The following is an 11,299-nucleotide window of genomic DNA, read 5'->3' as shown; positions in this document are numbered from 1 at the left end:
TCACATCTTCATTCTTCAAATCAAGATCATTAACAGGCTCCCATCAAGTTCCAGATCGATACCTGGCTCCATTCTCTCTCAGGATCAATATCTGGCTCAAGTCCTGTACAATCTCAACTCAACCATAATTTTCTTCAAAGATTAAAACTTTTCAACAATTCAGAAACTATGTTGATAAGCTATAATAATGATTTTGCATTCAGAATCGATTACTAGCTCTTTTCAAACAAATTTACCAGTTTCATATACACTCTCCTAAACCAGTTCTTCAAGTTTAGCACTTTGAATTTCGAAAATCAGCATCTCAACACCAGTTGTCGAAACTCTTTTTGACTTTTTCAAAATTTATGCTAAAACACACCAAAAATCTTTTTGAATTTTCTAAATGAAAGTAGAAAAACAGAAATCAACTATTTACAGACAATATTTTTGTGAGTTTGTGCAAGAGGATCATATCAGTTATGAAACATATCACAAACACCGTTAAGCTTGATTACATATTAAGTTCCAAACAATTTACCTAGATTGTCAGTATGTTTGTCCACTTAAATTGTCACACAAATTTCAACTGATTCGAGATACGATATTAATGTTTTAGAAACTAAAACTTAATTGTGTATCACTCCACTTGAATATACTCCCGTATCCAGATCCCAAATATTCAGTCTTACAGGTGAGTATACCACAGATGATATCTGTAAAGGGGTAGATGCGAAACCGTGAGAGCTCAGGTCAGAACTTCCGTTCAGCAGAGAGATGACGGCTCGACTTTAGGTGGGTCCCCTTTAGAGGATCTTTTATTACAACAGCAAAGATTATCAATTTTATTGTTTAATCAGATTGCTGAGGGCGAGCTTGTATTTCAAAGCTTTTTGCAGAAAGTATTATTCGGGGACTAGGTCAGTATTTCCATACAGCAGAAGTCCCGGAATAATACCCCAGATATCACTGAGCATAAAGACCTAGTATCTCAGAATACGGGACCTTTCAAACAAGATTTCGGGGGTTACCCATATATTCAAGAATAGTTACCCACGAATCAAGCAAGTTTAATTTATGTTTATATCTCGTTTCAATTTACTAAATGTGCGAAAATCTACTGACACATCCGCAGTAAGATTGTTTATCACTTTTAGCTTTACAATTCTTTAGCATGTTATGATAGTCCACTGATGTACTATCATTTCCTCTTTTATGCAGCAAAACTCATTTTTCAGTTTTATCATGTTTTTGTCTTTTTCAAATTTTTCTGATGTTTTTTATTTTCTAAAATTTCTTACTCCCCCTAAAATTCAAATACATCTAGTAAAAATTGAAAACAAAACTGTACAGAACATGACAACTGATATCGAAACACTTCAATTCTCCATCCGTTTGGCTTAAACAATCAGAACTCCCCCTCACAACAAACTATTTTCCCATAATGATTTCAAAACACTCAAGTTTGTTTTAATCAGAATGGTTTTTCCGGAAAATGAGTTTAGTTGTTTTACCACTTGTAAAATTGGGGATCAAATCATCACATTGTTTGCCAATTTTGTGAAAAACAGTTAACTCAAGTTCAAATTAATGACCTTGATTTAACCACTTGTAAGATCAACTAGTTCTCATTCTGAACCACTCATAACAACCACAAACATACAACCACTTGTAGGTTTAGCAATTAAGCTTTTCAAACCTGTTTTTCAATCAATTACCATCTTTTGGTTGAATTCTCAAGGTGCCGATTCCTACTCCTCGCTTACAAACCTGGGAGTTCCGGCAAGTCCTGCAAAACCTCAAACACAGATTAAGAAGGATGCCGATTCATGATCCACGATACCAACTTGGGATCTCCGGCAAGTCAGGTTTTTATTCTTTGAAAAATATATCCACCCAAGCCTGACCTTCCTTGGGTGTAACAACATCTTCTTTATCTTTACTTTCAACAGGCTTGTAAACACGTCCTTTGGAAGCATAAAAATCTTCGATGCTTTTGGCCTTACCATTGACCATTTTTCCAAAGATACGTTTTACATTTCCGTTGAAAGTTTTTTCAACATCAAATTTCTTCTTGTCAGAATAAAATTGATTTGAAATTTCAACTTTTCCGATTTTGAATTTGTAATTTTTAGAATTCAGTGGCGGAAAGTTCACATCGTCCACTGTCGGAACTTTCTTCTCAACTTTCACACCAACCTGTGGCTCCTCTGTCTTTATGGAAACAGATTCATCACCAGAACTATTACCTGAACCTTTCACAACCCATTTTTGATTTGGCATATTATCTTTCCCTTTTAAAGCACTCTTTGAACATTCTCCTTTTTCAAAAGTTGAATTTTCAAAGCCAGTAAACTTCCGGGTTGACAGTTCAGTCTTTTCAACAACTTTTTCTTTCATTTCCCAGAGACCTCCTGTTTTGGCTTGAATGTCTTCGGACAATCCTTTGCCACATGACCAGCAATTTTGCATTGAAAACAGGTTATCTTTTCAATTTTCTTTGGAACTTCATTCTTCTTTAGTTCTTCTTGCTTCTTGGCAAGGAATTCTTGATTTGTCTGTCTTCTGAATGATTGTTCTTTTTCAGCTTCTGACGTTTTCCCTGAAACAAACATAGTTTTTGGTTTATACATTTTTTCATTTTTATAGTTTTTCGGTGGGACAAAACCAAGACCTTTTTTTTGAAATTACGATTAGGGTTTGGTTTTTGACGGAAACCGTAACCACAATTGTAACCCATTTTCTTGTTAATTCGTTGTTGATCTCTTGAAGTGTATGGTTTAGGTTTTCCATTAAGATTTAAATCTTTTATTACAGAAATATTAATTTCTGTTATTTTGAAAACCTTTTGAATCATTTCAAGTCTGACACTTCTTATTGGAAAACTTTCATCTGAATATAATTTGTCAGAACCTTTCAAAGTATATGCCACTTTGACCGATTCATCATTCAAATTAGATTTCGAAAGTAAAAACTCTTTATCATAAACCCGTTTGTCCTTTTTATTTGTCGGCTTTGACATATTTGACCCAGACTTTGACTCGGGTTTGGACTCCGGTTTTGACTCCTCATTGTCATCTTTGTCTAACACCTGATCTACCACACTTTTTATCAACTTTGACTCATGATCAGTGTCTGATGACGTATACGTGATATCAATACTTTTTGGCAAGTTATCCGACGGCCCAGACTCCCATTGTAAATTGATTGCCTTATTGACTCTTTCAGAATTTGGATTTCGAGGTGAATATCCATTTTCGACCGGGGGCGGACATCTGTTATAGACCACACTTGATTTCTTACCAGAAGTTTTCAACTTTTCTTCATCTTTTGCCACAGATTTCTCTTCTTCAGACGTCTTCACTTCCTCAAACGTCTTCAAATTCTCCACGACTGGATAAATCCTGTCAACAACAAAAGAAGAACATGAGTAACTATCTAATAATTTCTTAACTTTCTCAATTTCTATCTTTTGTGTTGCCAACTCCAGCTTGAGATCAGCACATTTCTTTATGTGAAAGTTCGCATCATCAAGCTGTCTAAGATACGCTATTTTCAAAGTGTTCATAGCCTCAGCTTGTTCACCATCTGAATCTGTATACTTATTGATTTCTCTTTTCATTGTATCATACGATTCTTTCAATTTGTGAATATTGTGCAACAACTCATTGTTTTGTTTGATTAACGAATCACAGTTCATGCACTTTTCTTGGGCTATGACAGGTTCAGCATCCACTTTAATCTCAAATTCAGGAACCTCTTTGACTGTCCTGCTTGATTGTAGAAATTCAGCTCTTCTCTTCTTTTCAGCTTTAGCTTCAGCTTTTAATCGCTCTTCCTCTTCTTCCTCTTCTCTGTTATTTCTTCGTCTTTCTTCAGCAGCTTCCATGACTTTTCTGCACCTTTCTGCACATTTCAAATCATAAGCATTAGCATAGAAAGCATGAGTAGTGTTTTTGGACATTTCTTTGGTCATGGAATCTTGATCCGGACAAAAATCATCCCAATTAAAACCTTCAGCCAACTTCTCATCATCTTGTTCAGCCAAACACACTTTGCTGTTTTTCAGAAGATACTCATCCCAGGTAAAATTATCATATTTTCCCCGACTAACAACACATGCCCTTTTATCAACTACATCCCATGAGCTGTTTGTGCCTGTTGCTGTGCTGGTGGTGTGATTTGATGATAGATGGCCTTCTTGTGATAGTCGTTGTTTCCGAAAGGATTCTGGGCTCCGGTAGCTTCACGGTTTTTGCACTCCCTCTTGAAATGCCCCTTCTCTCTGCAACGAAAACACGTAACTTTAGATTTATCAAAACCCAAAGCTGAAATGTTTGCATCACGAAAATCATCATGGCCTGTAATTTGTTTAAATTTTTCAGCACGTCTTATCACACTCGCCATACACCATTTGATATCCATCAATTCCATTTCCTCAGCATCAGTTTGATCGTAATCCTCTTTCGTGAGCATTGGATTTCCGATCTTTCTTGCAACAAAGCAACTACAAGACTCTAAAATCATCCCTAACAAAGTCATTTGATTTTTTGCAATCTCTTCAGTGTAGTCTTGATCATTTTCAAGACTTAACACAATGTTACACTTTCTACCATTCTTTGTTACAGAGATGTTAGGATCGTAAGATGAAAATCTTGTGCTGTTTGATCCTTGAGATGCCTTCTTCTCAGGAGAATCTTTAACACTGTAAGCAGTTTCGATCTTCGGAGAATACTTTGTTGAATCAGTAGCACCATGCTTGTAGTACAAACTGATATCCTGTTCACCATCATAGTTCTTCATCCTAACGATCTTCCTCTGCTCCATCTCCTGAGCTTCCAGATGCTTGATGAACTCTCCCAGTGTCATATTCTTGTAATCTTTTTTGTTTGATCTCAGCATCATCAGAAATGTTCCCCATGTTTCATGTGGAAGCGCATCTGCAAGTTTTTCAACCAGTTCATCAGTATCCTTTTTAACACCTAGTTTCGTCATATTTCTCACCAAGTTACAATATCTATCAATAATCTGCTTGGTGGTTTCAGACTTTAGACCACGAAATAAATCAAACTCTATCTTCATGAGAGACTTTTTATTCTTGAGCATATCATCACTTCCAATGAACTTTGCTTCCAATTCTGCCCAAATCGAATGTGCAGTTCCATTATGTTGAAGCAAAATCAAAATATCTTCCTTTATCGCTTGCTGAAGCAGACTAACCATGAGTTTCTCATCCCGATATTTCTTTTTGTCATCAATACTCATTTCACGAAGTGTTTGCTGTACACCATTTTTAACTGGTCTAACATATGGCTCTTCAGTGTGTTCCCACGCATCTAGATGATAAGCTTCGACCCAATTTCCAAAACGTTCAGACCACACATTATAATCATCAATATCCATGAGTTTCGGCGGTTTCTGAGACGTTCCGGTTTCATTTTTAATCAAAGCCCTTTGAGTGATCGAGGTCGGGGTTGCAAAAGCATTATAAAATTCAGTATCCATTTTTCAAATGTCCAAAGTTCACAACAATTTCAAACTTAATCAAACTGTTTCAAATAAGCGAACCGAAAACACTGTCGTAAAGCTGGTCGCGTTCGCCGACATTATAGGCGCTATCGTTTTGGGTCTGTATAGTGGTCCGATACTTTTGTTCATACACGAGGGTTTACTGCCGGCCGATTTCCTTCTCGGACGATATGAAAGGGTTTCGTTGCTTGCTTAGAATCCTTATTGTACAGTCTATGATGACATCGTTCTGAGACTTACATAATTAAATTTTTGGATTGCAAATTTTAGAGATATGTCAATTTCATTTATTTGTCTGAATGTTTATGATCAATTTGCTGTTGTGTAGACACACCACTAGAATAGTCGATTTACTTTGTTCGTTTTGATGTTTTTTTTTTACTTTAGTTGCAATTGATTTGATTACTCTGTTTAGTTACTTTCGATTACTGCAAATTCTTAGATATTAACTTTGCACTTTTTCTTTTGATATTGAATTTTAGAAGGTGGTTTGTTGGCAGAGTAATAATAAAGAAGATTAACATATTGACAAGATGGTACTGTGTATGGAAGAAGGGATAGATTTGGAAATTTGTTATCCATGTGTTAAAAGGACAAGTATTGTGGTATTCAAACACAGATCAATATTGATATTATGTATTATATGTTTTTCAAGGAAAAAATGATATCATGTCATTTTTTCTTGGACACTACAAACTTAAAAATAAATAAATTACTATTGTTAAGGTTGCTAATTTAAATTATGCTTTTATATACTGAATAAAATTGCTTAGCTTTATCCTACGTTGCCCGAAGAATATGATTTCAATTTACCATCTAAAAGACTTGACTAACTGCATGTTTTCTTATGCTGAAACACTTTGATGGTTTTTCGACGCTTCTGAGCCCCGTCGCAACGCAACGGGAGTGTACATCTGGTTTGTATTATTTGTTAAAGACAATTTTGTTGCAATTTGTGGCCTTAAGTTAATGATAGAACTAGAGGTAGACAATTGTTTGCAAATGTTACTCAACTCACCGATTCACCCAACTCACCGAGTGAAGTAACGAGTGCCATCCATCTGCCATCATCCCTCCTTATCAAAACCACTGAGTCACATCACAACAACCCGCTCTCTCTCCAGTTTCTCTCTCTAGAAGAGAAACCTGCAGCAGCAACATACATGCTGCTCTAAATAAACATCATCTTGTTCACTCAATCCAAAACCCTAACCCTAATAAATAACCAATTTCAAACCAAAATGTCTCACACAGTGTTTCAAACAGCTCAAATTATGCCGATAAACACACATCATGTAGCCACCACAAAAATCTTATCATCGGCGCCGGTGAATCCTCTGCTGCCGCTCTCCGGCCACCGTGTTGTTCCGCCGTGTCGGAAGGGTTTGGTGGTGAGGAATTCGTCGGCGATTGTTGACGGAGATGCCGTGGCGGGGCTTGAACGGTGTTTCCGGATGACTCCGGCGGAGTGTCCGGCGGCGCATGGGCCGGTTATGAAGGGTCAGTATGGTGCGTTTGGTGCGGTGACTTTGGAGAAATCGAAACTTGATATGACTCAGAAACAAACAAAGTCTAGTCCTGAGGTAGTTTGAACCCTAATTTTGGAGATATAGAATGAATATAAATTGGTTTATTGGTGATTTTGAGTTGTTATAGTTATAGGTGGAGTATGATCATTTTATAGGAAGGAATTGTTTTAATTTGCTTAGGGTTTATGAGTTCTTTTGTTTGACATGCTTTGCTGACAATTTGATTCTTAGAAATGAGTGAGAAACTTAGCATAATAGATGATAAAACCATAGTTGTCAAAGGCACAAGGCGCACTCAAGGCACAAAGGGTGAGCCTTGGGCCTCAATGCAAGGCGCTTAAAAAGTGAGGGCTTTTTTAGGCGAGTTGTTTAGTATAAAAATACAGTTTTGGGGGATTTTAAACATGTTTTAGGCTTCTTTAGGGCTAGTTTAAGTTGTTTTAGGTTGTTTCCAGGCTTGTTCGGAGTTCTTATAATTGTTTCAAACATGTTTAAACCTATTCTTAAATTTTTTACTGGAATTTCGTTGGAAGTTGGCCTGAAAATGCGCTCGAGGGCCTAAAAGTGGGGCTTTTGAAACGAAGCGAGAAGGCTGGGTTGGGCCTGAAAAGTGGGCCTAGGCGCGCGCCTGGGTGAGCCTTGACAACAAAGGATAAAACTAAAGTATTGTAAAAATGAATTAGAATTAAAACTTAAATGTCTTGTAGTGTTGAGGGGCTTTTAGGTTAAGTTTTTGTGGGTAGGTACTAAGTAGCGAATGGTGTAATTAGGTAGCCTTCTTGATGTTCATTGGTGCAAGAAGGATATTTTCTAGAAAAGTGGTTTGAATCTAGCTTGCACTTTCTGCCTAACGCTAGCTGCGTTTTACCTGATTCCATTGGTTAGTAGGGTATTGGTGGGGTTTGTGAGTTTTTCCGGTAACGGGTTCTTATGGTATTTTGCAAGTTCTAGAGGTACAAAGGCATTTTCCAACTTCAAAACGTTTAAGAAATTATTGGATCTCGTTAGAATTTTATAAATATTCGTGGGACCATGTGTATATCCTGTAAGTTCAGGGACTATTGACGACATGGTTATTTCTCAAGCTTAGTGACAATTTTAATTTTTTTGAAGCTCGAGGACCTTTTTTTTATATTTTCACAAAGAGGGGCTGGTTAGAAATTTTGGTTTTATCAGAAACCTGACATTTATTATATAAAGTTTTTTTTAGAAACTTTACCTTTATTATATAAAAGAGGAGCTACATTTGCTTTTAGCTCTAAGTTGAGGATGCATTTTGTTAACCTCTAGATATGGGACCTTAGTGAAGTTTTAGAAAATGTTAAGTGACTTGTTTGGGATTGTTGTTTATGAATTATCGGTGACCCCTTCATACAAATGTCAAGAAATGTTATTTTTTGTACCCGACTAATTGCAATGATTCTCTTAATGTAATGTTCCAAAAGGTGATATCTTTGGATGCTATCTTTGTTTTTACAAAAAAAGCTCATGTACCCAATCATGATACATGTGCAAAAGGTGATATCTTTGTTTTTTGACAGCTGGCAATTGGAGGAGGTGGCGGCAATATCGGGAAGAGCATAAATTTTGGTGGCGGTGATGGAGGCGATGATGATGGTGATGACGATGATTACTTTGATGAATTTGATGATGGTGATGAGGGGGATGACGGTGGACTCTTCAGGAGGCGGATTATTTTCCCAGAGGTTGTTGTTTAAATATTTGACATTTTGATTTCTTCATTATTGGCTACTTGGCTTAAACTTACATTGTTACATATCATATTTACCCGGTACATGGTGAATAATAATGTTCTTTTGTACATTTTGCCAGTTATTTGATCGGAAATTTCTTGAGGCTGTATTGAATGAGTGGCAAAAGACAATGATGGATTTGCCATCTGGACTCCGACAAGCCTATGAAATGGTAAATGTTTTTCTGAGTTAATATTCAATAGATGTGGAAAAAGTTAGTGGCCTGAGCAAGTTGGGTAACAGGTCAATCGGGCTGACCAGCAATCAACTTTGTGTCCGTTTTTAGTATCTTTTATAATTAATACTGTGTTGTAGATAGTTACAGGAAAATCTTAATTTTTAATGAAACAGTTTAAGTGGTTTGCATTAGCTAGTTTCTTTGGATTCACCATATTGACTTGTTTGAGATAAAAAATCAAATAACCCAAGTCGACCCATTTGTAAGTACATGGGTCCAAATTGCCGCCTTTTTTATTATTAAAAGTAGATGAAATCATTTTTCTAATGTGCAATGGTAATTAGGGTTTGGTTAGCTCGGCTCAACTGGTAAAATATATAGCAATGAATGCACGACCAACAACTGCAAGGTTCATATCACGTTCGCTTCCTCAAGGGTTGTCTAGGGGATTCATTGGCAGGTATTCTTTAAATAGTGCCTTTTAAATTCCTTTTCAATTTGTTTCATATTTTAAATATCCTTTGTCCTTTAAAATCTGAAGTAACATAAGAACAAATTTAATAGTAATCACAGATAAATTTTTAGAAGACTGGATAAAAAGTCATTTTGTTAATCTGCATTTAAAAGATAAGATAATATGCATATTATTGTTTATTTTTAACATTTATGTTACGCTTACTCCATAAGTCTATAAACATGAACAGTAACAAACTGACCTGATTCACATTCATTTAATCAGGATGATTGCAGATCCTGCGTTTTTATACCGGTTCCTCTTAGAGCAGGCCGCTACAATTGGTTCCTCAGTTTTGTGGGAGGTTAAAAACCGTAAAGAAAGGTACTATATTCATGTGTATGAAAATTAATGAATTAGAATCTCACTATGACATAATTTAATTTGTTTATTTTTTATGTTATAGGATAAAGGAGGAATGGGATCTTGCTCTGATTAATGTGCTTACTGTAACGGCATGCAATGCTGTTGTTGTTTGGTCCCTCGCTCCTTGCCGTTCATACGGAAATACTTTCCGCTTTGATCTGCAAAATACGTTACAAAAACTCCCAAACAATGTGTTTGAAAAAAGCTACCCGATGAGAGAATTTGACATGCAAAAACGAATCCAATCTTTCTTTTACAAGGCTGCAGAGTTGTGTATGGTGGGTTTAACCGCAGGGGCAGCTCAAGGTGCCCTAACAAACCTTGTTGCCCGGAAAAAAGAGGGAAGGTATGTAGTAGATCACTTGTTCACCCGTTAATGCTTTATCGGTCAAACTTGATTTGCCCCTGTTTTTTTTTTATTTAGTCGTATATTCTGACCTATTTATTTGATAAATCGGCTCATCAGATTATCTGTGACAATTCCGCCTGTGAGTACCAACGCGCTTGGATATGGAGCGTTTCTTGGAATTTACGCCAATTTACGTTATCAGCTTCTGTGCGGGTTTGATAGAGCTATGGTCACTCAATTTGATGTTATTGGGGTAGGTTTGGCTTTCAGCACAGCCTTGAGGTATGCTATTTATAAATTTAAATTATACTAAAATCATCTATATTTTATATTTTTGAAAATTCTTAATGGTAAATACTTTTTTATATACAGAATCATGAATGCACAATTAGGAGAGACATCAAGGTTAGCCTGGCTCGGTGTTGAGGTGGACCCATTAGCCCACTCAGATGACTTACTGAAACAAGCATACAATCGACCATCTGAGACCGCCAACAACGCGTCTCCGAAATGGTTCATATCCAAGAACCCTGTAACTTCAGGGCTCGGGCTCCTTGGGTTTAAGCAGGACCAAAGTCAAACCACCACAGAGGGAGGATCACAACCACCACCACCACCCAAGGCCCGCAGAAAGAGAATCGTGAGGAAAAAGGTGACAACCTGAGTGCACGGTCTGGTTGAGTCGACTCAGTTTTTGTACTCTTATGGGATACTGGTGGCTGACTAATCATCCTGGTGGAAATGGGAAGCTTTATGTTGACGAAACAGGAATCAACTGAAAACCAGAAATATTTACGATAGAATCTGTGGAATTTTTGCAGCTCTCATTACGGCACGCTCTAGATTTTTCTTTTAGTAACTGAGTTTTAAAGAAATAAAGATGGTTGATTTATGGTAGGAAAGAAACTCCCCTTTGAATTTATGATTCACTATCGATTGTATGGTGGATCTGCATACTGTTTTAATGATTGCATGAGTTGATTCAAATAAACAGAAAATATTAAATATAAATGAAAATAAAAACATAATACCCAAACTATTGGTCTACTGGCCCATAATAATATATGGTGACAAAGACGGTTATGAGCGAAATGAGGAAAT

The 11,299-nt window shown here is 36.6% G+C and overlaps 1 protein-coding gene across 1 annotated transcript; it reads left to right on the top strand.

Moving 5' to 3' along the window:
- Positions 1-6,546: 6,546 nt before the first annotated feature.
- LOC110928962 (protein RETICULATA-RELATED 1, chloroplastic) lies at positions 6,547-11,163 on the top strand. Its single transcript, XM_022172034.2, has 8 exons — positions 6,547-7,091; positions 8,579-8,743; positions 8,871-8,963; positions 9,314-9,429; positions 9,709-9,807; positions 9,890-10,195; positions 10,316-10,480; positions 10,571-11,163. Exons 1-8 carry the CDS (start codon positions 6,750-6,752, stop codon positions 10,860-10,862), a joined length of 1,578 nt encoding a protein of 525 aa, XP_022027726.1. The 5' UTR covers positions 6,547-6,749; the 3' UTR covers positions 10,863-11,163.
- The last annotated feature ends 136 nt before the right edge of the window (positions 11,164-11,299 follow it).

The sequence above is a fragment of the Helianthus annuus genome, chromosome 3 (genome assembly GCF_002127325.2).
Source record: "Helianthus annuus cultivar XRQ/B chromosome 3, HanXRQr2.0-SUNRISE, whole genome shotgun sequence".
In the NCBI taxonomy this organism is placed as follows: Eukaryota; Viridiplantae; Streptophyta; class Magnoliopsida; order Asterales; family Asteraceae; genus Helianthus; species Helianthus annuus.
This window is presented reverse-complemented; position numbering and strand designations above follow the sequence as displayed.

What these genes read in the sequence shown, in the direction of transcription:
- LOC110928962 (XM_022172034.2), top strand. Translation starts at nt 6,750, where the DNA reads ATGTCTCACACAGTGTTTCAAACAGCTCAAATTATGCCGATAAACACA. An exon ending in AAACAAAGTCTAGTCCTGAG is followed by an intron (nt 7,092 to 8,578) that starts GTAGTTTGAACC and finishes GTTTTTTGACAG; the next exon opens with CTGGCAATTGGAGGAGGTGG. An exon ending in GTTAAAAACCGTAAAGAAAG is followed by an intron (nt 9,808 to 9,889) that starts GTACTATATTCA and finishes TTTATGTTATAG; the next exon opens with GATAAAGGAGGAATGGGATC.